Genomic DNA, 26,923 nt, shown 5'->3' with positions numbered 1-26,923 from the left:
GCGCTGCAGGAGATGAGAGCCGCAGGATGTGCGCACATCTGTGCTGCAGGACATGTGTGCTGCAGGATGTGCAATCTGCGCAGCAGGAGATAAGTCCCACAGGAGATTTGCGCTGCAGTAGGTGTGCCCGCAGTTTTTTTATTAATTTGATTTTAAAAAAATATATATATATTTTAAATATATTTTTAATTAAGTGCGCTGCAGGATGTGCGCCACAGGAGATGTGCAAACATCTGCAGGATGTGCGCAGCAGGATGTGCGCACATCTGCCTGCAGGAGGATGTGCGCACATCTGCGCTGCAGGAGATGTGCGCCGCAGAGCTGCAGGAGATGTGCACCGCAGGATGTTTGCACGTCTGCGCTGCAGGAGATGTGCGCCGTAGGATGTGCGCTGGAGGATGTGCGCACATCTGCACTGCAGGAGATAAGCTCTGCAGGAAATGTGCACCGCAGGAGATGTGCACCGCAGGAGATGTGCGCCGCAGGAGATTTGCATGGCAGGATGTGCACACATCTGCTCCAGGAGATGTCTGCTGCAAGAGATATGAGCTGCAGAAGATGTGCGCCGCAGGATGTGCGCACATCTGCGTTGCAGGATGATGTGCTCCGCAAGATGATGTGAGCCGCAGGATGATGTGCGGTGATGATGATATGCGGTGATGAAGTGCGCTGCAGGAAGATGTGAGCCGCAGGATGATGTGAGCCGCAGGATGATGTGCGCCGCAAGATGATGTGCGGTGATGATGATATGCGCCGCAGGATGATGTGCGGTGCACTGTTAAGTGGGGCGGCATTACTAGCTCTACGCCCAACCCTCCTCCTTTATCCGGGCTTGGACCAGCAAAATGAGCCAAAAGAGACACTCTGGCAGAGCAAGTTTTCTTTTCTTTTTTTTCAGGGTCCTGAAAGGGTTCAGTTTCACCACGTTCCATACTAGAGTTCTGGAAATGTCTCGATTCTTAGATGCGACGAAACTTAAAATAGATTTAGTCACACAGAAAAAACGGTCTTTGTCCCGTAAGTAATACGGGACAAAGACCGTCCCCTTTTAGCTCAATATTGGACGGGTGCTTTTGTTTCTAAATACGGGACGATTCTGTTTTTCAAGGGACGGCTGGCAACCCTAGTGGTGAATGAAGAAAGGCTCATTAGCTAAGGATAAAATTCACCATGGCAACGGGTAAATAAAGCGCAAGGCTGCCATCTTAATCCAGTAGAATAAAAATAATCATGCGAAAATACAGATTTGTCTTTTTAAAAAACTGCAGCAGCAGTGAGCTGAAATAATGTAAATAATTCGAAACTGTTACATGTATTCAGCTTGTCCATTCATGTATTTTCAACATACATCAATATCTTTAACCCCACATATAGGTACCTAAAGTGATGATTACAGTAATGTAGCGTTAACATGTCACATTGGCGACCAGACAGTTATCCTAATAAATATATATGACTGTCTGTCCTGATTGAGATGAATGGTTAATCATGAAGGTGCTAACAGCAGTCTAGATAGAACTTGGGCAACAAAATACCCTAACAACTAGGATGTCTATCTTTTCTCACCTCTCTTCTGGCGCATATTATGTTCACAGAATAAGTTACAACAGTAACTGAAGGGTTAAATGAAATCAGGGTCAACAAAATCAGAGTTTTCTGAAAAACAATCCTGCTAACATAAGAAAAGATGTAATGAAAACACAAATATACTGTATGACATATCCCCACATATAAAAAAAATATGTATATATATAAAGTATATACACTTAGTCATGCCAAGTGGAGAAGTAAATTTGCAGAGAAAGCAGATAACTGGGTTTTATTGAAAATACTGATATAATCATATCTAATGCCATAAATTCTACACTGTGTAGTAATGTGCAACAATCATCAACAAGCAAACTGGGTCTGAAACTGCACTGTGTTCTCCCCTCTTTCACTACAGCCAGTTTTAAACAAACAGTAGATGATCAGGCAGAAGTAGGCTTCTATTTCCCTATTCAAAGGGCTAGACATTGGAGAGCAAAATTTTTGCAGCAGTTTCTGAAGATTTTCACTCATTCAGGTCATGCTTTCTTCAGGTCTACTAAATGTCAAATTTGGAGTATCACTTAAGAATATATGCAGGGCCTGTTACACGGCGTATAAGCATGAATCCAGGTGAGCACACACGCCTGCCCTTGTAAAAAATCCAATAATGTTACATTGTTCATAGAGCTATCAATATCTTATTAGCTACCACGGTTATGACGTATTACAAAAAAAACTAAAAACAGTCTTCAACAAAATGCAGTCAAATCCAGTTCAAGTCACGAGTCCGGAAAATTACTAATCAGACTTAAGCTACTACAACATAGTCTCATTGTAATAACATTCCCTACATGGTCAGGAGTGCTTCTAAATTTACAGACACGCTCACATATGATCCCATTCATCTATGCATGGACACCTTCTTTTGCACAGGTTACACACACAACTAATAAAGGGGGCCCCTTATTCCTTCTGACTGTGGTCAAAGGTTTCTCTACATATTTTACTTTACATAATAGGGCTCAGGATTCACCAACACACTGAGTACACAATAGCAGCATACACGCATGAACTCAAAAAACGTCAAAGGAAACAGCAATGACTGTCTCGTCTTCTGCTGTAGATTTAACACAGAGTGTAAATCACATCAGCATCATGTGATTAACACTCTGTTCAAGTCAGACGTTGGTAGGCTTGTTTTCTCTGCTTTTACAAACCACAAGAATGGTGTATCTGTATCTTACACTTAAATGGAACATCAGCAGCACTGTAGAAACATTATGTACATTACAGGCAATACCATTTGGGTCATAGGGTAAAAAAAAGATTTTTTATGAATTATGATAATTTCTTAGTCTGAAGAATAAAGAGACACTGAGAAATGTGTTTCTCATATTTCTGTGTATAAAGGCAGTAATGTGGTATTTTACAGGTGGCAAGAGGCACACAAACCAAACCGAACACCACCTGGGCGGTTATTTGATATTGCGTAATATGCGTCGAGAGTGGCTTGTTTTCATGGCAGCCAGAGCGACCTCCAGTGTGGAGATGAGGTGCAGGAGGGTGCTGGGGTCTGTCTGGAGAACCCGGGTGCTGGGGACTGTCTGGAGAACCCTGTTGCTGCCACCGTCATAGCCTCTTGTTAGGAGCAGGCGCATCGTCAGCGTGGGAATGACCTGCTGACGGATCGAGCGACTGGCCAACTGGCAGAAAGTAGTGACCGTAACCGAAAAAAAGGGAAAGAAAGGGATGAAATCAAAATCAAATCTGAATTAAAAATTCTGAGTGTGATAACCTAAATCTAAAAGCTTTAGTCCAGACAAGTGGAATCAGAGGGTATGCTATAAAGATATTGACTGATTACTTCCCTCAAAATATGTCTTCATCATGTATCAGGTATCATGCAGAAAACACCATACGAACACTAACTCATAATATATTAGCCAACATCATTTCACAGAAGGATACAACATCTACAACATTTATTTATCCAGTTGAAATCACAGCCGATAAATAACAGATTTTAAATCATGTAGCACGCACACACACACCTGCACATCCAGTCTCCACTCCAGGTTGTGGTAGGCAGGTAGAGTAGAGGGCAGCTGACTCAGGATGCTGCGGATCGGACGTTGGTGCTGCAGGTAGAGCTGCAACAACACACTCACGCTCAGTTGGGGTGCAGTGAACTCAATCATATTGACTGAAACTCATTTTAAGTCATCTCACCTGTACAAGGATCTGGTGTAGCTCATCACCAAACCCCAAATCTAACACAGAGTCCAGGAAATCCACTTCAGTGATCTACACATGCAGAGTGGCCATAGGAACCGTTATTGTTCAGGCATTCATTATTAATCTTTACTAACAGACATAGGACAGCTATATTTATAACACTCAAGTCCCTGGTGCATTCTGTTTCTCTTTCATGATGTTCCTGTACTAAACGGAACAAAGTTTTCATTAATGATGTTATAAAAGTGACACCTCTGTTACCTGTACATAGAGGTGCATTTCAAAAAATGTGAATATCTTGAAACAATTTAACATTTATTAAGACAATCAAGGGAAAGGCTTCACAGTTGACTTGACAAAGTTCCAGAAGACTATAATCGCCACCTACAAGGAGTGTAAGCCACAGAAAGTCAAGAAACACACTTGACCCAACACTACAGAATAGCTGAGGGACACTATCAAAGCAACCTGGGCTGGTGTCATGAGCTGATCACCTACAATGCTACATTGATGCATAAATGAACATTCTTTTCAGAGGTCAGAAAGTTTTGTATGGTACTTTTTTTTATTATAAATCCTAGGGAATTTTTGAACATTTTGAGAAATAAGATTTTTGATTTCCATTAGCTGTCAGCTGTATTTATTGGAATCAACAGAGAACGGGCAAAAAGCTCAAATTATTTGACATTATATCTATAATGAATCTAGAATCAATTTTAATTTCACTCTTTAATTTAAATTATAAAAATGTTTAACTTTTTCATGATATTCAAATTATTAGAGATAGAGAGTCTCAGTTCATGGTTATACTCACTATTTTTCTCTATCACTATTCATCTTCCTACATTTTTTACACAATGAGAGTCTGAATAAATTGCTATGAGTGTGGAGAATGAAAGTAAAAGTGAAAGTCACACTGATCTGTTGCTTGGATCTCTGAAGTGTCTTGGCAATTTCTACAATCCTACCTTAACAACGAGGAGAGACAGACACAATTCTCATACAGTATTGTTACCTTTGCATACGACAAAGTTTAGTTTGTAATATGCACCACGTTGGGAAACAGTTCTTTGTCTTTATACATTTGGCTAACCCCTCCCACTCTGGTTGTGGTTGTTACAAAGTCAAAGGTTGGGATCTTCTGATCACATGAAAATAGCAATGCCTAGTTAAAGCAAACAGGCCAAGATTCATTCAGTGGTACAGGATACAACATGATCAAGGTTGCATTGTATGAGATTCAATCATGATCAATCTAAGGGGAAATGAACATGATCATATTGTGGTCACATGTTATATTTCCCTGACAGAAGTCAGAGTGTAACTTAGACAGTGTCTTTATAAACCTTAAGCATTTCAAAACAGAAAGAATGAGGAGTGTGTGTGAGTCACCATATGTTTGGAGCTCTCTGTCATTAGGAACATCAGGCCTTCCACTCCGTGCTGCACCATATCCACAGGAACACAGAGCTTTCCTGCATGCAGCAGAGTATTATAGATTAACTTGCAGTCCTGGCACGTGACAAACATCCCTGTGTGTTTGTCAAAGCCACATAAAAAAATACATACCACATTATTTATTCATTTCTGTTTAGCGCCAATAATGATTTATGTAAAACATTAGTATTAGCGTGTGCATTTTGTCTTTGACAAACATTCAACAAGTACTATAAGCAACACTTGAACAACTACTTAGCCAATCAAGTGGCAGCAGTGAAGTGTAGAAAACCCAGCTGATATAGATCAGGAGCTTCAGTCAAAGTTCAAATAAAAAATCTGGATGAAGAAAATGTTCAAAAGATTTTTGGTTTGTGTATTTCTGACACAGTTTATACCATACGATTTTGACACACAACAGTCTCTAAAGTTCTCTAATGGTGACAAAACGACCAACATCCATCCAGTGAGCAGAATTTTTGTTGGTGAAAGAGGTCTGAGGAAAAAAAAAGTCACCCTGGTTGTAAAAATGGAATATATAAAAGTTTTTAATGTCTGTTGCATGGGTTGTATTTCCTTTAACTTCATGAATCATCATAATTGGGAATTTAGCTAGAGGTGGCCAAACCTTTTGCTTTGAACTGTATGTAAAAGACAGACAAACTAAAGACTGGGTGGGTGAAGGTCTCTTTTAATGCTGAAATCTAATTGGCTTTTTATTGGTTTGAATATCTACTCTATTAGGTTCCTCTATTAGGTCCACCTGGCATGTTCAGTCTACAAGAGCTTCAACTTCTGCTTTCATGAACCTTCTGATGTTCAGGGTTTGTCGAAACTGTTGTTAAGTGTGTGTCAGTTTGTAAGTTGTGCTGCTGTTCTGATTTCCTGTTTTAACTCAGAAATGTGTTTCTCATAGCTTGTCCAGTAATATCAACTTAAGGTAAACTACATGTTTTACACATTATTATTGTGCCAGACTGGATAAACTGCAGCAAGGTGTACTTAATAATATGACAATTAAACACATTTCTGAATAATACTGCAATACTACAAACCTTAACAACTACTTTATTTACAGTGTGAGCTTTTCCATATGAACATCAGAGATGTGATGCTATATTTTGTTGTGTTGACTTGTGTTTCTAGGACTGTAGAGTAGACATTTGCTTGGTAAAGCCCAGTTTAACATTTTCAGCCCAATTTTCCAATTTTTGTTTTGCAAGCCGTTGATCAGTGTGTGAACTCTTCAACATGTCCCCAGTGGGTGGTAGACTCCAATCATATTTCCAACCTTCTGGAAATCTATTCAGAGACATTGCCAACTCCAGCCAATCAGAGAGCAGGATGGGTGAACGTCTTGAAGGTACATGTAGTGGTGAGGTGCCCCCTGATTTTTAACACCGCACATGTCTTTAATCAAGGAAATCAAGCAGTAACCATTTGAATGGGAGACACGGTGACCCAAACGCAATGCAGCTTATATTAACTGCATCAAGCTCAGGTCTGGTGTATCAGTACGCAGCATGTAATGAAGGGGCAGAGTCTTACTGGCTGCTGCCTCATAGATCTTCGGGCTGCTTCCCCTCCTCAGGAACTCCAGTGCTATGCGACCAAACTCAGCAACCACTGAGGAAAAAAAACAGACATGTATGCTCAATTCTTCAAATCTAAAATGCACCAACGTGTTCAATTGATATTTGGGGTTATGACTGTATGTAGTCAGTAACTCTTTTGTTCTATACAGGAGGTTGTACTGTGTCAAAGGCAGGTCTTCAAAGAGTGAAAACCACAGATGTTTCAAACCTTTTTCAAATGGGGGCCATGGTATGAGCCATTGGCACAGGGCGGCTATGTTGTCATAAATGGTTTGAATGAATAGTTAATCAGATTCTTTCCAATGTGTTTCTTGATTCCCTCATTTCCTTACTCGATCAGCTCCGTTTTTACACCTGCCATATTTTGTACGGAGACAGTAGACTATTGAATACTGGTTACCACAGGGCAAGAAACATTCATGTCATCTACCTAGTTCCACAAACGTCTCTCTGTGTGCAGAATGACTGTGTGTGTGTGCGTGTGCATAAAACCAACCAGCAACAGACTAAACTGGTAATATTACTTGGGAGGTTTTCTCCAGTTGATGAACTTCTGGAGCTGGTCTTGGTGGACACCAACATTTTCCAACATATTCCAACCTTATGTTGAACAGAAATCTTTCCCTATCATACAATGTAAATTTAATGTAATTGAGCATGTTTTAAAAGTCATATCTTCAGTTCTTGTTTGAATATGATGTGGTACAAGCAGCTGTGACACAAGAAACATCTCTGTGACAATAAAATCATCCTCATATGAAGATGAGTAGAAATACAGTTATAACTGGGGTTTTATTAGTACATGACACACGCACTAATAAAAATTATATATGTAAAAACAAGTTACATAATGTAAGAGTATTCTTTTTTGATTGTGTTCTTCCACTACCATATATTACAGGATAATGTCCACATTCACACAAAATGTACATATTGACATACAGTTTAGAGCATGAGGTATTTTCAATGTTTGGCAGTCATGAGACGTTCAGCTCTCTCTCTCTCTCTCTCTCTCTCTCTCTCTCTCTCTCTCTCTCTCTCTCTCTCTCTCTCTCTCTCTCTCTCTCTCTCTCTCTCTCTCTCTCTCTCTCTCTCTCTCTCTCTCTCTCTCTCTCTCTCTCTCTCTCTCTCTCTCTCTCTCTCTCTCTCTCTCTCTCTCTCTCTCTCTCGACACTGAGGGACGTTACCTGCAGTGTCGACCCTCGGCAAGAAGGAAAGATGTTCTTTATGCTCGTCAGACAGAACCAGCAGCATTCTGCTCAGCGTGCTGGTCCAAACTCAGCACCAACAAACAGCCGGAAAATTACTTGAGTCCTTTTTCTTCTTCGTTGGTGTCTTCCTCTTCGTCCCTAGCTATGTTCGTCCCCTATTTCACTTTCCTGCTTAACGGCTCATTTCTCTTCTTCTCCGCTGTGGATCTGCCTCCACAGCACGCTACTGCCACCTTTAGGTAAGGATGTGACTGCGGTTCTAAATGTTTGTTGTCTTTATATACCTTATACTCTATGGTTTGTCCTTTCTTTTTCAAACTGAAACACACGACACAGACATACAGACAGATTAACACATACTAATACTCAGATGGACAGCTGTGGCAGAGGTTTTCTGAAATAATTGGTCAATAGCTGGTTACAGCTTTCTTCTTAAAACTGATGTTCAAATTTATACTTAGATTTGTATACAGTTTCCCTAAATAGTACATGATTATCCAGCAAAATTAAAAACATTTTTAAACACATACTTAAATGAAAAGTTATTTCCCCCCTGGAATTTCGTTGTTGTTCCTGGTACTTCCAGACTTAGGTGATGGGAAAGTGACATCAGATTTTCAGAAACAGTGTTCAGAAACAGCTAACAGAAGAGTGTGCATGGTTGATAAATGGGGTTAACATCCCTCAGGTTTCAATTTATACACCATTTAATATATACATAGAACTAGCATGAATCAAAGGTTCTTTAAACACTGACACACTACTTGCTGCACTTATATACATTTTGTATCTATCTGGATTGATCATCAGTTTCCATGATAGTAAAAATTATCACTTTGTAAATGCCAGTTGTTGATCAATTCATCTCAACAGTAACAGAAATGTGTAAATAACGTGTGAGGTGGGGACTTGACTTGTTTATAGCAATAACCAGCATTGAAACCACAAGTATATGTAAAACATTTATTGTGTGTACAAAAAGTAGTTCAACAACAGTTAAACATGAATGAAAACTGACATTTTAGCATGCTCCCGCCCTCCATCCCTCCCTCCCCTACATGAACACCAGGTCTCTGCTTTACTGATTAAAACCTGATGTTTACAGTTCATGAGCTATCACAGTCACATCTACACATAGTGGAGCAGAACTAGTCGGACAGAAGACATCACACAGTCCCTCCAGGGTATGACCGGTTAAAAACTCAAACTTATGTTTAATGTTTAGAAATCAGCTGCTGAAATTGACTGTTCAACCAACACACTGGTAATCCTGCTCACTGATATGCAATGACAGCGTACCAAAATAAAATAACTCTTCAATCTTTGTTAAGGAAATAATTGTTTACATTGAAATTTAATTGTTTGGCTTTGGTTTGTGATAAATGGTGTACATTAAATTAAATTATAAATATATATCTTTAAAAATGCAGTGATTGGTACTGTAAAGTAGCACCAATTTTTAGAGCTATTGAAGTCAGATCCGTATTATCTCCAAAGTCAGTCCGTCTTACAATGCCAGACTTCACCTATATTGTATGCATGTTCAAAGTTGGTCACTAATCAGGTCTTATACAGGAAGTGATTGAATCTGTCAACATGAAACTTATTAAATCGTTTTCATATCCTTCAGTAAAATACTTTAAACTCACATAACAACAAATCTGAAATATACCAGAGCCGAAGAGGGAGTTTAGTCATGAGCTACAGGCCTATTATTCACCCAGAAAAATCCGAAATACAAAATAAATGAAACATTATATGTAAATAAACTGATTACAAAGACAACAAAGCTATATAGAAATAACTAGCATTGTAAAACACAGCATACAAACACACACAAATAATAATAAAAACTGAGTTTCCCAAGATGGTACACAAGGTGTGAGAGCAACTTGTACAATGTTCTTCAATTAAAAATAACTCATGAGAACAGAGATGAAACCACTGTGCCACCTCATGCATTATAAAAAAATTAAATGTTGTCAGTTTAACATTTGCGATGGACAAAGCCTTTCAGCATTACGACAGGGGGTCAAACACCAAACCCACATCCACTCTAACACCTGCCAGGAGGGCCAAATCAGCCACTCTGTCCTAACCTGGTATCAACAGAGTTGGCGTGTCCGAGAAACGCCTGAACACATCATGGGTAAACAAATTAAATGGCCGCAAACATGCCGACTTATCATACAGTACATGTCTCTGGTTTAACTGAGACTACCCTTGGCACTGCTAAGTTACATGTGGTGATCCCCAGAGTCTGTTCAGTGTCATCTCTCTGAATTTATTTACGTTCTATGTTGCAGGTCTTTAGATTCTGCACGTTTGAGGGTTTCATCCCAAAATATTTGTATGAGTTATTGGATTTGTCCATAATGTCACCAGGCAAGCAGGAGGAAGACAAAAGGGCTCCCAGGTAGCACAACACATCTTCAAAAACTGGGCTCAACGGGCTGGAGTCACTGAGGTCACTGCCAGGACACAGACCAGACCACAAAAGGCAGTAGAGATCAGCCACAACATTAACACATTACAAAGTGTTTTCATGTTGTAGGTGATCAGTGTATTTGCACCGAATCAAACATGCCACCAAGGGCTAATAAATTCAACTACAAACTGAGTTTCAAATCATGTTTCTGATTATTCAGAATGCCTTTCAAACAGGCCAGACATACAGTGATCAGCCTTTTATACCAGTAAAGGGTTGTAATGGCTAATGAGTGTATAATTGCTTCAGACGTCAAAGGTTGTTAGTCAAGATAAATGTAGTGTTTCTGCTTAAGAAAAGGCCATGCTGTAGGGAGCCCCTCCAGCTAATAGCAACAGTTTAAGTGGAAGATATCCCATGACTCCAAACCTTTCCATTATGTATCAGATGTTTGTCTCTAGTTTTATTCAGTTCTGCCAAGTAAGGCTGATCAGATGAACAATCAAGTTTCACTGCTTTCTTTCCAGAGGTAAAGCAGAGTGAAGCAACAGGAGACAGAGACAGCAGAAGGCTGGCATGTAAACCTGCTTCAGGAGTGTGCTCAGGATTCTGAGAGCAGGTCATGTGATAAAGATTTGGATTGTATATTCTTAGTGGTTTTCTACAGCAGTCAAACACATGCAAAGTTTTCTTCAGGGGAATTATGTTTTTAGCACAATTACAAAAGAGAGCTGAATTTCAAATGGCTTTGAAAAACGAATGAATAAAACCCCGGTTATAACTGTATTTCTACTCATCTTCAAATGAGGATGAATGAAAATATGTAAGTCGAATGTGCGGAATGTTTATCTTGGTAACCACACATGCTCATTATATATGGGAAACAATACAAGAACTGTTGTTGAATAAAATGTTTTGATTTTGCAGGGAGAAGACATTTTTCCCATGACATGTTTAACACTTAAGTTATTCATTCGTTCCATCTTCATGGCTATAGATAGTAGGTCCTTATCTTAACAACAAAAGGTTATTTTTAGTTGATCATAACGCAAACTGAAATGTTTGCAATGATGAATGAAATAAATCTGAACATGTAGAGTACTATTCGCAGGAGTGTGAATATTCTGCTGTAACACCACAGTCTGACAGTTTGGATCCGTCATCTCTGCTTGGCGCCCACATGATGGCATTGTGAAGTTACATTTAGGGAAATTATTCATATTAAAGCAGGCCCAAAATATAGAGAGCAGTAAAAAGGGAGCCTATTTGTCCAAAAGTGTCTTACATTGTCTTGGACAATAAAAACACCAAATGATGAAGCACTAGACAGGATCTGATAGATTGGGGGAGTCAAAGCAATCAGCAGAGCAGGAAGGCTTCACATGATGGCGCACTCTCTGGATGACACCTTGCCCTGGAGGAAAAAGTAAAAAAGTTTAACACAAACCAAGCTTTTAATATTCTTAAGCCTAGAACACTAACATAGAATGAGTTACACCATCACGAACGTCGGGTAAATTGTACCCGATATAATATGCCCTATAAAATACTTTTCATCAAAATATATTAATGTACAACAATGGCAATTTGAAGTAGCCTCCTTTATATTCCCAATACAACATCTCATAAACGAAAAAAAGGTATCATGGGGGGACTCTATAAAAAGGCTCTAAAATTAGTGAACAATTCGGGGGTTGCTAAAGAAAATTTCCAAAAAATAATAAAAATAGAGCTGGGAACTTGTTATCCCAGCCATTTCTGGGACATGTTCGGTGAAGGCACAGTCTTCCTGTCTCATTTTCAACATTGTTGGGCAAGAGTCCCTACAGAACTAACCATGTGGTAGGATCCACACACAATGGGTTGTAAAAGCGTGGCCTTTGAGCCAAGATGAAGCCAGCTAAAGTCTCCCTCTAAGATCCAGCACGGAGATTGTATCTTCTGGTGTTAACTTAATCCCTGGGGTCTCCCCAGAAACCCCTGCTCTGCTCCTGGCCGCTCCCACTCTCCCTTGACCTCTGACACTCAATTGGCTAAAAGCCAGCATCATCCCATGACCAGCACCTCAAGGAGGCAGGACCTCTCAGGTAGAACAAAACCACTGAGACATCAATAATCGCTGCCATTTTCCCTGCTCTGAAGACGTCAACAGACCCCTCCGGGTCTTTCCAGATGATTTAGTTGCTAAAGGGGGCAACCAGAGTTATTTTCTTTCATTTCTTTCATTTTCTTTTATCTTAAGTCTGATCTTACTTTGATAGAGACTATTTTTGTTTTTAACTTGAAAAGGCCGTGCACAGGAACTCACTCGCTCGCTGGCCGAGCTCGGAGACTTTCTTTCCAAATCCACAGCTAGCAGGCTAGCATAATAAACTGGCAACTCAGTGGGTATGAAGAGGCAGGATGAGATTATTGTTAAAAAGGGGTAACTAACAATAAACTATATGATAAAAAGAGAATTAAATAAAATATAAATTCATTATAGAAATATAAGGCATGGTCGACAAACAGCCAATTATAATGGTGCCACGAGAACCAATCATGTGGCTGGAAAAGAGTTACAGCCAGGTCAGGTTGATTTCTCTATTCCTATGACTTACAGGTGTGTAATAACTATAGAAACAATTTAATAGATAATGTATAATCAATGGAACTGATTGAAGTTGAATATATATGACAAATACAGTCCTGAGCTCAGAGTATGACCCTATATTTGAGGATTAAAAGTGTATTGAAAAAGAACAGTTAGTTAAGTTGATGAGGTGGTGAGAAGGATGGCAGTGTAGGCTCTGTGCACCAACTTACCTTGTTACAATCAGGACAGAGGACTGTCTCAAATTAAAATGGTATTAGCTTTATATCTGTGACTTTGAACATGATCTATGCATTCTGCATGAACAGAGAAAGATGTCAATAACCTTTTTTTTAAATGTTAATAAGAAATGCGCACAAACAAGAAAAGTATACTTACTGTCTGTTCTTCTTCCTCCTCCTCCTCCTCCTCTCCATTCTCTACCTCCAGCTGAGTCTTAATTACACTCCTCCTGGCCACCTCCTGCATGACAGACAAGGAGTAATTTGACTGTTTTTTCCGTTGCTCTCCATGACATACAAAGAAATACAAAAAAGCAAGGAGAACAAAGCAGGAACTTTTAGGCTAAACATTTAACTACGATATATACATTTAAATCTAAATATACAAATATATATACAAAAAAGTATAACTAAATGAACATAAAAAAACACAACAATCGTTATTAATATAGCGAGGTGCTTTGTGAACCAAATCAAGGACACATGAATTTCATGCACTGATCACTTTACCTCGCCATCGGTGTTGATCAAAGAAGTCAGTATGTCATCTCCTGTGCCCCAGGAAGCTTGGCTCTTCCACAGCAAGTCAGATGGGGGACTGTGTGCCACGCCGGCATCAACAGACCATACCTGCATACATAGTGTGGTTAAATACATCATGTGGTCAAAAGTGCCCAGACTGAAGAACTTACAACCTCACCCCTAAAAAGGTTTGATGTTATTTGGCTTCAAACAACTATTGCCATTACAGTTTTTATAAACACCCTCAGACAAATGCTCACTACTGAAGTGAGTACAAAAAAAAATATATTGATAGAACATGGAAGAGTGAATAGATTTTCTCCCTCTCTTTCCCAGTGTTTGGCAGCTTAACACCAAACACTATGAAATCTCTGGAGTTGGATCTGCTGCATTTTCCTCTCAGAGACACCTGTATCGAGCTAATGATATATGAGAGAAAGAATTCTTAGCTAAAATACTCCTATTTGCTTCTTGATGCATTTCTGCAGTAAAGACATCAGGAGACACTTAGGACTCTTTGTTTCCAGTTTCCTATTCCTTCTCTGACAGCAGAACGCGTTACATCAGCCTTTAAACCCCTGCAGGTTAAACTAGACACACCAACACTTTACAATATAGAAACCTAAAGACAGTCTTGAAAACGATCGCTAGCCTAATGCTACAGTCTATAAAAGACCATTGTTACACTTGGTGAAACTCTATGACAAGACTGCACAGCTTCATCTGCATACAATAAGTGCATTAACCTCGACAACACTATTGCCAAGACACACACACACACTGCTTTGTACTTTAGATTTCTCACCGTGACTGACTGTCCAGCCTTTAGGATAAACTTTGGGGAGAACTTGTAGACAATCTCGTCACCATCGTCAACTTGTCTCTTCAACCTCCAGTTGCCCAAAGGCTGGTCCTATAAAACACAACCAAGCTTGAATCTTCACAACTTGAAAGCAATTGCTGAATACACTAACACACACATCATCTGCATAGACTAGCAATCATCCAGTCTTTTATACCTGCTCAGTATTATTAGTCAGTGTGACTGCATTTCCATCCATGTCAGTGGGTGATATGGTGACTGCTCCACTAGCTGTGGCCTCTTCTGACACTAGCAGCTGGTCCTCTCCTCTTGCCACATCGGGCACTTCATTACCATCCACTCTCTTCCTCTTGGATGAGTGCGAGGAAGAAGATCCTGTCTTCCTGGAAACAGTGACTCGAGCTGATGGGCTGGGGGAGAGCCTCAGTCTGAAAGAAGCACAGCAGTCACGGGTAAATTAATGTTAACAAATGATAGCAGAAAGGACAGAAACCTACCGCCATTCAAAAGACAAATTGAGAACAGCCACCTTTTAAATGACTGATTGTACCAATAACTTGTCTGTTCTGCATGATTCAAATTAATAAAATTTAAAAAATGTAAACAACAAAAATAATACAAACATCTTAGTATGAAAAATAGATGTTATACAGATAGAAGACTTGGACAAAGATTTCAACTTAATAAAACAGAAACATTTGAGAACTGTTTGTCAAGTGCAAAAAAAACAAATCTGGCATCACCAATGCATAATTAATAAGCAACGTCTTGCCTCCTGCACTACCGGACCCACTCAACAGATATCTGTGTATTTGTGAACATGCCTAACCTGCTCAACTCGTCATATGTGAAAGGCAAACCCTGAAGAAAGGCCGGATCCAATTGTTTGGACATTCTCCAGAATTCATGTCTAAAAACTGCTTCAGTATGTAATCTTATGTGTTGTACCTGTGCTCCTCTCCCTCCAGCAGTTTCCTGTATGCATTGATCTCCATATCAAGAGCAAGCTTCACATCCAGCAGCTCCTGATATTCACTGAGCTGAGTGTTCATCCTCTCTCTCAGTTCACTCATCTCCTGTTCTTTTGCTTCGATGGCATAACGGTGCTTGTCACGCTCTGCTGACAGAATTTCTTCTAGCTCTCTGATACGATCCTCTGAGGCAGCCACCTACAAACACACATATATATCAACAACCAACATAATCATCAACTGCTGAAGCAATCTGGCAGTGTAACGCTTGAAGCTAAAAATCCAGTAATGTACGTTATGTGTTTACAGTACCTGTTTCTGCAGGGCACTCAGCTGATATCCAAGGCTCTCTATTCTCATACGGGACTCCTGCACCTCCTCCCTGGCTGTGCTTACTGCCCTGTCATTCATCTCTGAGGACACCTTGGCATTATCCAACTAAAGACAGGCCAAGACAGACTATGTGTGATAGTCAGAGCATCAAAACATAAAGGGAAATTATATTATTATAAAATGATTACTCACCTTGGCCTGGAAGGTGTGCTCCAGTTCTTCCTTATAGAGAAAAACTTGCTCGTCATGTTGCTTCCTTAAGTCCTGGTGGGAAAGATTTAACTCATTAAGAAAAGTATAGATCGTTATGTTATGATCAGTGTTAATATTGTGGCATCATTTCAATAGGTGTTCATCTTCACTAGCCTCACTATTCGTTTACGATTCAGCAGTCACTGATTCTGGATAAAAATCGATGCATTTCAATGTATCACATACATACTTTCTATATACGTAAGTGCATATGGCTGCTATTCATCAGTTAATAAAATCTGCAACAATAAATCTGCTGGAGGAAGTTCTGTCTGCAGGAGTTTTTATTTGTGTTTCTTCTCGTCTCTGTCGCTCTTCACACACAACCGTAACACATGTATTTATTTATTAATCAAGGATGTGGCATCATGAGTCACGTCTCGTGTTGCAGGTTTAACGTGAGTTTTAATCTCTAGAGCGAATCAAACAAACACAAAGTAAATGTCAGAAATGGTTGTAGTTTCTTGCTGTCCTGGTCCTTAATTATTCAGCGGTAAAAAAAAGCTAAAACAAAGAAGGTAGTAGAAACCATGCATCTAAGAATCCAGAAACTTCCACAACTCTACATTTCAAATAAATCAACATTAAAAATCTGTACAGAGTAAGAGACTTCAGTCGGGTCTGAGATAGCGAGAGCGAGAGATTCCTCAGATTCTTGGATTATCATAAATACTGTGGTCAGCGCAGGTGAGAGCTGTTAGCTGATTGGCCCTCACACTTAAAAGGCAGTCTTCTCTGCCTCAGAGACTGGAGAAACTGGAGAGAAGCCGCACTAAGCTGGAAAGCTAGTCACTTTGTGTTTGTGTAAAGTTTGTTTGTTTGTTTACGTGTTGGGCGCCAGTGTGGCAGTGGTGCTTGCCACGGGGCTCTCCCACACACAGCCAGAGACGGAAGGGCTTCTTTTGAACATGATTTATTGTACACCACACACATGTGAACAAACAAACTTAACAAAAACACAAAGTGACTAGCTTTCCAGCCTAGTCCGGCTTCTCTCCAATCTCTCAAGTCTCTGAGGCGCCCTTAGGCAGCGAGGACGCTGCCTTTTTAGTGTTAGGACCAATCAGCTAACAGCTCTCACCTGCGCTGATAGATCCTCTGTGGTGCAGGTGAGGGTACTCTCCCAGCCACCCCCCCCCCAATAAACATCAAAATTATTTTTATATAAATCAACAAACATGATAACTAGTAGATCGCACAGTTGAATTTACTCAGGAGGATGCAGAGCCAGATTTGTCTCTATTTTCTCTTCTTCCACAATGATTCATAGATGGAAAACCCTGTCAATGAATATCTGCTTGATATACAATGTGCCTACTCACATACTCTACCATTATTGACAATAACTCCTAAATTAATTTAATTTCCATTATGCTACAAACTGTTTCCTTTATTCAATCGGTTATTTTGTTGATGTATTCATTTATTGGATGTGTGTTGACAGCAGGAGATACCATTCAGACAGGGAATTCTTTCAGTGTTTCTCATGTTGCAATACTCCCAAAGGGTCATAGTATTACACTTTAACTTTTACCACAAACATGACAACAGCTGCTTCTCTAAACTCATCCCCCAACATACCTGTAAAGCTTGCGCCAGTTTGAACTCATAGTCCTGTCTGACTCCAGAATCCACCTCCACGATTCTCTGCTCCTGTCGACTCCTTGAGTCACGCACCTCCTGAACACAAAGACAAACAGCAGGAAATTGTTACTGTAATGGTGACTATTCAGAGTTTTTTCTTTTGAGAAGGATTCTTTCATTCCTGCATTAACAGTTATTTAAGCTCATGGATTCATTATTAGAAAATAAAAGTAGTGGTAGTTACAAACCCTTCTTACCTCTTCAAACATGCTCTTCCTGAACTCCAGCTCCTCACTCAGTGATTGACAACGGTTCTCCGAGTCTACACGCATCAGTGTCTCTGCCTCCAGCTGGCGCTTAGCAACAGCATGGCTGTCCTCTGCCTAAATGCCACACAATGGCATAGGAAATATTAGCACATGAATACATCAAATCAAGTTTAATGTATAGTTTAGTATCGTACTAATACCATGTAAACAGATGGACACGATAGCACATGCCATCATTAGGTTGTGTTTATCTGCAATGTTCTTGTGTTGGGAAATGCAGCCTTTTAAGGTTTTCTGATAGGTTTACGTCATTGAATAAAAAATTATTATTTTTACTTCCATCATATTGGTGTCTGTGTGAGAGAGAGACATTGAAATGTGGTTTCCTGTTTATTTGGTTGGTCTTGTTCATTTGTAGATGTGAGTTGTAGCATTAGATGCAATACAAGAGCTTTGTCCTTAAGCTCTGACGTCAGAGCAGTTGTTAGTTAAATTTCTAGATCTTCTGAAATGTAGTGAAGCGCTTACCACCTCCCTGTTCAAACACTCAAAGATTTAACAGACTGTTTCAATCTGTCTAACATCACTTTTTTTCCTAGGTACATAGTGCAGTACACACCTTAGCCAGCAGGCTCTTGACATCTGCCAGCTCAGATGTCAGCGCAGCATTCTGGCTTACAGCTGTAGAAAGAGCTGCTTCACTCTTGTGAAGCTGGCCCTCCAAACCACTGGCCCTGGACAGTGCTGCAGCAAGATCTCCATCCTTCTTCTTGACACTGGACCGCACAGTCAGAGGGAGAAGAAAGTTATCACCTCTAACTGGACACTGCCCCAAAAGTGACCCGGTTAACAAATTCTGACATGGTTGGTCCCCAGACAGATGACTAACGATGTGACCTGTGTGTACTGTATCACATTACCTGCGCGTGGCTTCTTCCAGGTCAGCCTGAGCCTTGCCCAAGTCTATCTGGAGCCTGGCTCTCTCTTTAGCAGTGTCGTCCAGAACACGTCGTGCATCAGCTAACTCTGCCTCATACAGAGACTTCAGACCTGACACCTACAGAGAAGGAGGACACAAACATATCATCACTTAATGGCTATTATGAGTGAAAAAGATTAGTTTGGTTGAATTTACATTAGGATGTTAAACAATATGTCATATACTAACATTTTATCAAGACTCAAAAAGGTGTGGAGTTGGATTTTCCATAGGTCCCAAACTGTGTTTTAACTTTAAATTACAGGGAAGGATTTCTCACACCCAAAGAAAGATCTCAGTCATAAACATGTAATGAAGGTACTCAACTCTGGATAGTTATGTTCTCCAATGGTACCTATACTTGTGTACAAAAAACTAGATCATTTCCGGAGCAATGTGTTGCTCAGGACCATTTCCCAGTTGTCCTGCCTCAATGAGCTTATATCATAACTGAAAAGGATTCTCCTAAAGAGAAGCTGTGCTTTTGTTTTCCTAAGGGCATCAAAACACAGCTGTTGCTCCAGCATGTCAGAGGAAATGAGAATAAAACTGACATTTGTAGTTATTTGTGTTGTAATACGTGACATTAGAATCTTAAATCACAGGGAAAGATCCAGGGTGTTATTTGAAGGGTTCAGCTTTTACTTTCTGTCCCCTGTGAGCTTGAACTTAGGCTTTCCTTTTACTGACTCACATAACATGTGAGCAGATATAAGGAGAGCAAACAACAATGTCTGAACCCAGAGGACTTGTACTAAGAAGTGGGTTTGTTCGTTTTTAGCCTAAATGTCCGCTGATATCCTCCTCCTACTTACAGATGCAGTTACATTTCATTAGCTTCAGTATATTGCTCCTGCGAGTCAAATTGGTTATTTTTTACCTAGGCGATTTCCCCCTGATAAGAAGTGAGCAAGATTCGCAGGATCGGAAAACTCGAACTAAACCTGAAATCACCCTGATAAGAGCAAATTTGGCTTCGTAATACAGACTGTATGTAAACACCACATGTTTATGCCATAACTATGATAGTGTATCAACTTGTGAGATTAAGCAAGTTTGCAAGCCGGACAAATGTATTCTTCATTGAAAGTGTGAGCAAGATGGCTGTTCAAAAACCACTATAATTGTGGGTGAAATCAATAGTTTGTACTACAATAATTTAAAGAAAATAACCAAGACAAAATCAGCATGAGATCATGTTAAAAAAAAAAACATTATATATTTTGACGATTAAAACACTTGGGCGGGATCAGCCCCTCCTACTACCTTGGTTCAATTCATTTTTACTCACCCGCGCGCGCGCACACTCCCTAACTTTAACAATATCCAGCTCGTATTTAAAGTAACTGAAACACGATGTAAATTTAAGTTAATGTCGCTAGTCCACGTTGGATGGTGTCTTTATGAAGCACAGTAGGAAAATGATAGGTAACATTTGTTAATAGGCGCGAATCACAACTCAGTGCAAACGACTGCCCCGCACACGAGCAATACGATCAATGCTGTGTATCAACGCAGTTCTACTCAGACTGGAGCGTATCTGTGAACACCGACCATTTCCAGACGAACTTTCAGTCACTTCACATGTTTATGCCCAGTTGTTACTTCTAATTAATGTAACTTTTTATACCTTCGGGTCGGTAACTGAACGTGGGTGTGTTGTTCAGACATGGTCACTGTTACTGCTGCGCTTGGTGTCCTGACCGCTGCGCGAGGAACAGGGGGAACACTTTCTACTATTTTGGTTGGACTCACCTCTCTAGTAATCACATCCTCTTTCTCGGACACTTTGACGATCAGCCGGTCATTCTCCAGCTCCAATGACCGGACACGGTCGATGTAGACCGCAAGTCTGTCGTTCAGATGCTGAAGGTCTTGTTTCTCCTGCAATCGAGAGATCCGGGTCGGGGAGAGAGGAGTAGAGGCCGTCGACCGGCCAGCTTCACGACTTGGAGTTGCAGTCGCCATAATGGTTCTTTCGATAATTCCGAGTTTGCTTCACCGCTAAAAGCGTAATTAGAAAATAAGCTTATCCGCGGGTTTCGTTGAATGCAAACAAATAAACGGCGTATATCCTAAACTGACGGTGTCTTTCAATGAGTCGTTGGACCATGCAACGCCTCAGACAGTTGCATGAAACAAGGTGGTGATTCCAATATGGCCGACACCGCTATCAAGACCGCGCCAAAAGCACAGAACGCTTCCTGACTCGCAATGGCTTGTGGGAGAATGGGGAGCAAGGGAGACGGACCTCTTTGAAAAATCGAGCCACCGGTCCTGTGTGTTTCCTGTTCCATGTGATACACTTGGCACTGGAACAAAATACTTATTAAAAACAATACCGTTTACATGTATATAAACAGGAACAGGCTATGTTTATTTAACACTGCAGGCCACATGTCAAATGATCCATCCAGATTTAATATCACAACTTTTATAGGGAAATGTCGATATCAAATTTTAAGTTTGATCTTATTTAACAATATATTATCATATTTTTTGCCCATTATTAGTGACATAAACATATAGAATGACGTAAATGGTTATTGTCAACAAGCAGTACTATAAAGGGTGCAGACAATAGTCTGCACCCTTTATAGTACTGATCATTTATTTATCATAGACTGGCAAACTTGTTAATAGAGCAACAAAACTTAATTTCTCACAATCTCTGATACAGGACATAGTTTTGGGTTCATGTTTTGGGTTTTGGTAATAGAAGGTGTAGCCAAGAAAGTAAAAAAAATAAGGTCCTGTCACACTTAAAATTTAGAAGAGAACTGAGTATACACCCTTCTTCAACCTCAATAACAACTTAAATGATTCGATATACCATCTGACAATAATAATGATATCTCTAAGTCTAAGTTGTTTGTAGTTGTTTGAAGCAACATAGGCAGAAACACAGAGACACAGAGGATAATGGAGTGGAGATACTTCAGTAAATGAACAAAAGCAGGCTTTCAGGTGGATAAGCAAGAATTGAGACAGGCAAGCAGGACACTAAACAAATCAACAGTAAACACACAAAACTGACTCAGTGAGGAGGAACACAGAGGTTAAGTCTCATGCCAATCATTCTCTTTTCCCCTGCACTTCCCAAAAGAAGAGTTGAGTAAAGGTGAGAGGATCACCAAAAATATTTAAAACAAATGAGAAATTCTGTAATAATCTTACCTCCGATTTTCTTTGTCCCCACACAACCTCTAAGATGCTTAAAACAGATTAGAGACAGCATCATTTTAGACAGGCCTACTTAACAGCCTCATTTACAGCCCTACAGGAAATACTGAGACATTGTTCCTTTCGTTGTTTGTTAACTACTTCCTGTATGTGCCTCCACCACAGCCAGTTATAGAAGGAGTCACAAGTCAGTGGTGCATTTGTTTTGGAGGTCATCGTGCGGAAAGTTTAGGAACCACTGGTTTAATGTCTGTCAATCTGTTTAGAGGTCATTCTCTCTGTGCCATTAATTACATCTGTCCAATAATTAGAACTCACCACTTACACAATGTAACAAATACAAAACAAATGGTGTCAAATAAAAATGTTTTGTTCTTTCAATTGAAGGTTTTTTTATTGGAATTGACTCACATTTCAGGCCTTTAATAATTATTTTGTTCTGTAAATGTTGTTGTCATGTTTTAACTATCCTATTCGGTTTTGGCTTCTCTTTTTGTTTTCATTGTCCAATCTTTAACCTACTATTTGTTTTTATCTTATTGTCTTGTCTGTGTGTTTCTTTTACCTTTTCTTACTGTGTTTTATGTTACAGGAAAAAAATAAACAGAAATGTTTTTTATAGGACAGCTGTTATTGCTTGTTCGTTTATCCTGAAAATGAGAAGAGACGGTCCGGTCTAATTTAAGTATTTATTAAGAAGCAATGAAAAGGTATGAAAGTTACAGCAAAAAAATGGGCACCCTAAGCAAACCCCGGCACTCTAGTAGCACTGGAAAGTAACCATTCGCATCAAACAGACGCTGTCTGTAATATTTTTTAACAGTAGGTAGAACAGGATTGGTCAATAATGAGGGAAGGTCTTCCCTGGTTCTTTTTCGATAGTGCGCAGGCGTAGTCCAACCTTTAGGCTTTGGAATAAGGATATGACGAGCAGCAGCTCCCAATCTCATTCCTCCTCTGATAGTTGCTAGGCAAAATGTTCACTTCTTGACCAGCCTTGACACAGCCAATGCTTTGTAGGTCGCTGTTGTTGTCCATTGGAGTAAAGAATATTGTGTTCCTGCTTTATTGACTGTATGTTTTGTTTGTGTAAACATTCAAAACAACTAAACAAAACAACGTCACTCTGTCTGTCCCCCAGAACCTGGGACAGCTGCTTGAACTCTTGAAATGCCTTATATAAAAAGAGATGAGAACAAGTTAAAGATTAATGATTAACACCAAGCAGGTTCCATAAACATCTTCACAGACACAGAAACAGAGAGAAGCTAAAATTTAAAATCCCAACACAGCTCAATAATGAAGGGTGTGCTGACTTTTGTTGCAGTGGTTGTTTCTGTGGTTGAATTTATGAGCTTCAGGTAAATATGTTAAGAATTATCAGAGATGAGCTGACAACAGTGCATTAACCAAGGATGTAAAAAGTTGCTTTAGCTTTTTAGTGTTGCTTTTGGTGTCATCAGTTCATCTTGAAGATTCATCTTTTAAGTTTTGTTACCTGCACCACGAATTAACATTATCACCTGAGTCAGTTTGTTAGTTTCTTTGTTTATTTGACAGCAGAATTGTGCCTAAAGTACTGAGCAAATTCTCACTGAACCTGTTGAGTGGATGGGGTCACATAGGTAGGCCGATCAACTTTTGGTTGGGAACTGGCAACAGGTGGGAATCTGGAAGGTTTTTATCATTCTCCTTAACATTGTGAAGAAGGGCACATTTCGACCAAGTCATTAACTTCATTAAATAACATTTGGACCTTTATGTAAGAATAACACATGCTTCGAAGATTTCGGTGCAGATTGTAAGACTACTTTCTTTTTCCTTTTATTGTTTTAAATAAGTTGGACATACCATTTGGATTTAAAAACAGCATTCGACTTGGTACATTATTTTTACAAAAATCGTGCTTTTATCCGTAATGAACCAAAAGTACTTCCTCCTCGCCAGCAGGGCACACTGTTGTATATATTTTGCAGAAAAGTCTTCCGGGTCAGCTCGTGTATTACCCCGCCTCGCTCGTTCTACAGTCCTTCCGGCCTGACCGCCATCACAGACAGCAGGTAGGATTGTAGTGTCGAGAACTATTTGCACAAACCCATCTTTAATCTCTGCCATCCGTTACTTTCTTCTTATTAAACTGAATGTATCGCAGCCTGTTAAGTTCGCCAAACGTATACCTCCAGTATTGTGGCACATAAGGTAACATAATAAATGAAAACATGTAGCTGCATTGGTGGCTAACCAGTACCTGGGTCTGTTCGTCTGTATAACGCTGCTTCAGTTATTATCAGCTGGAATTTGTTCCGGTCTTCACTTAGTCACAGAGAGCAGTTGATTCTGTAATGTTGATTACATGAACCAGAGCTTTAGTCTGTGTAGCATCACTGGTTTTGCATGTAGCATGAAGCTAAGCCAGAAGCTAGATGCTGGACGCTGTCGGCAGCCATAGATTTACGGAAACACTGTACGAGATCTCGGTCTCTACTAGTCTTTTCCTGAATAATTACCACCAGCTGCAACTTCTCTATCCTACGTTGTTGGTGGGACCAAAGTAGCTCAGTGTAGCGTTGACGAGGTCATTGGTGAACATCATCACGCCTTTTTACAATTCAGTGGAATGAGCACTGCCAATGGATGTCTCCTGGTAAACCCACAAGACTAATTTACTGGTTGGAAGCAAAACGGGCTTTGTCACAGTCAGGGTTCCAAGAGAACTACTTAACACTGAGCAAAATGTGACCATGAAATGAATTGTTCAATAATAGTGACAGGTTTGTCTAAAAAGTAAAAGTCTCACAGTGGTCCAGTTAAACCTGCCCTTCCAGGCACAACTTTCCTATCAAGGGGTTGTGTTTGTAAATGAGTAGTTTAAACCTGTCTGATAACTTGGTAGGGAGGTGGGAAGTCCCCACTGCATCTGGTTAAGCTGCTAAATTATAACATCTGTCGACTCTTGAACGAATTTGTGTGTGCTCTTTAACAGACATGGCTATTCGCTACCCTATGGCCGTTGGCCTGAACAAAGGCCACCCAGTTACCAAGAATGTAACTGCTCCCAAGCACAGCCGCCGGCGTGGGGTGAGTACCTGCCATTGGGTGACCACAGTGAAAGGAAGTGTAGTGCAACCATGGAATATGTTTCTGAAGTATTAAGTCAGTTAATATTGTTTGTTTACCTATAGCCTAATACCACAAATATTGTTTACATGTTTCAGTATCATCTAATTTGTCTTATTAAAAAATTGGTTTGACACACAACCAACTTGTAGTCATGTGATTCATTATATGATGTAGAACATGGTACAAACTTTGAACAGCTACAACATAAGCCTAATTTCTTTTATGCCTGAATGATCATGTCAGTCATTGTGTCATGTGAGAACTTTCACATATCAAAGTTGAGTTTTGTTTCAAATCTGTTGTCAGGACTGTTATAAAAGTTAAAAAGTTTGGGCAAGGTCATCACAATGACCAGAATTTCTATTATCAAAGAATAAACGGCTGAGGCGTCTCGGACACGGTTACTATGTTTGTAAGCTATGTTATAAATTTGTCTTTCCTGTGCAGCGTCTGACCAAACACAGCAAGTTTGTTCGTGACATGATCCGCGAGGTGTGTGGTTTTGCTCCCTACGAGAGGAGAGCCATGGAGCTGCTGAAGGTGTCCAAGGACAAGAGAGCTCTCAAGTTTATCAAGAAGAGGGTGAGTGTATTTGATTTATATCAGAACTTGCATCTCAACTGACACAGTGGTGTTCCCCTCATTTGTTAACCATGGGACTGGAAAATAGACTTGTTCATATGTACACAATTTGAGTCGTATATGCTGTATACTCAACTATTCACTTTTTTCAAGTGCAGATTGTGCATCAGCTATCTGAGCCTGGCAGGTTTTTTTGAGTATCGTTTTCAATGCTTTCACATCGAGTACTGCTACGAGAGAAAGCTCAGTCTAAACATTGCTGAATTGAGTTTGTCTAATGCTGCTGTGTTTCCTCCTCAGATTGGAACTCACATTCGCGCCAAGAGAAAGAGAGAGGAGCTGAGCAACGTGCTGGCTGCCATGAGAAAGGCTGCTGCCAAGAAGGACTAATCCGTCATTCTAATAAACGTTTGATAAACTAAAGTCGGACTCGTGGGTTATTTGTCTTTTATTTACGCGAAATTGGAGTTTAGGTGTGGTTCTCATGGTCCATTCATATAAGATCCAACTCTGCTCCATTTTAAGTTGATGTTAGGCATCATTTTTGTATAAGCTGTAAACATACTTCGGAACACAAGCATGAATCACGGCAATATGAGTGGGACGCTGAGATGCGATAAAAGTTCTAATATGTTTCATTACAGTAGTGCATTACATAGTATGTGTAAGTAAGGGATATGTAGCCTGCTATGGATCTTTTGATGTATGTTTATAGATGCATTTTTATTTTTTAACATCTATCCCACCTAAGAATTATCACCCACCTGGCAAACATGGAGGCAAAGGACTGTGAGCCTTGGTTGGAGTCAGACGTGTCAACCTCTCCAGTGGGGATGAATAGTGTGACCAGATGATTATGGACAGTTTGGAAGATGTCCCTCTAATATTTTCCTTGTCTGGGACAAGTCCAATATGTTTATATGGGAGGCCTCACCTGTTTTGCATCTTTCACAGTAAGGGTTCCGTCTGGGTAGAAAAGAGACAATTTGGCTTTGGACATGTGGGCCTTGTTCACCCGGTTAAACTGTAGTAGCCAGTGACAGGCACAAGGGATG

The 26,923-nt window shown here is 40.0% G+C and overlaps 3 protein-coding genes and 1 long non-coding RNA gene across 4 annotated transcripts; 2 read left to right on the top strand and 2 right to left on the bottom strand.

Annotated features, from left to right (window-relative positions):
- Window positions 1-1,803: 1,803 nt before the first annotated feature.
- On the bottom strand, window positions 1,804-8,195 carry commd2 (COMM domain containing 2). The gene is made up of 6 exons (XM_062395011.1): window positions 7,985-8,195; window positions 6,751-6,828; window positions 5,158-5,240; window positions 3,760-3,834; window positions 3,582-3,680; window positions 1,804-3,233 (listed from the first exon to the last, which is right to left on the bottom strand). Exons 1-6 carry the CDS (start codon window positions 8,049-8,051, stop codon window positions 3,006-3,008), a joined length of 630 nt encoding a protein of 209 aa, XP_062250995.1. The 5' UTR covers window positions 8,052-8,195; the 3' UTR covers window positions 1,804-3,005.
- LOC133960422 (uncharacterized) lies at window positions 8,118-10,628 on the top strand. The gene is made up of 2 exons (XR_009921922.1): window positions 8,118-8,247; window positions 10,394-10,628. It is a non-coding gene; the product is annotated as an uncharacterized LOC133960422 (long non-coding RNA).
- Window positions 8,958-21,170, bottom strand: lmnb2 (lamin B2). The gene is made up of 13 exons (XM_062395010.1): window positions 20,739-21,170; window positions 18,925-19,061; window positions 18,624-18,780; window positions 17,993-18,118; window positions 17,733-17,831; window positions 16,092-16,163; window positions 15,879-16,004; window positions 15,544-15,764; window positions 14,792-15,023; window positions 14,578-14,685; window positions 13,761-13,880; window positions 13,408-13,491; window positions 8,958-11,850 (listed from the first exon to the last, which is right to left on the bottom strand). Exons 1-13 carry the CDS (start codon window positions 20,949-20,951, stop codon window positions 11,815-11,817), a joined length of 1,731 nt encoding a protein of 576 aa, XP_062250994.1. The 5' UTR covers window positions 20,952-21,170; the 3' UTR covers window positions 8,958-11,814.
- Window positions 21,171-24,167: 2,997 nt separating this feature from the next.
- Window positions 24,168-26,291, top strand: rpl36 (ribosomal protein L36). Its single transcript, XM_062396003.1, has 4 exons — window positions 24,168-24,226; window positions 25,150-25,244; window positions 25,734-25,868; window positions 26,169-26,291. Exons 2-4 carry the CDS (start codon window positions 25,152-25,154, stop codon window positions 26,256-26,258), a joined length of 318 nt encoding a protein of 105 aa, XP_062251987.1. The 5' UTR covers window positions 24,168-24,226; window positions 25,150-25,151; the 3' UTR covers window positions 26,259-26,291.
- The last annotated feature ends 632 nt before the right edge of the window (window positions 26,292-26,923 follow it).

The sequence above is a fragment of the Platichthys flesus genome, chromosome 9 (assembly GCF_949316205.1).
Source record: "Platichthys flesus chromosome 9, fPlaFle2.1, whole genome shotgun sequence".
NCBI lineage: Eukaryota > Metazoa > Chordata > Actinopteri > Pleuronectiformes > Pleuronectidae > Platichthys > Platichthys flesus.
Note: the sequence above shows the minus strand (reverse complement) of the source record. Positions and strands in the feature narration are given on the sequence as shown.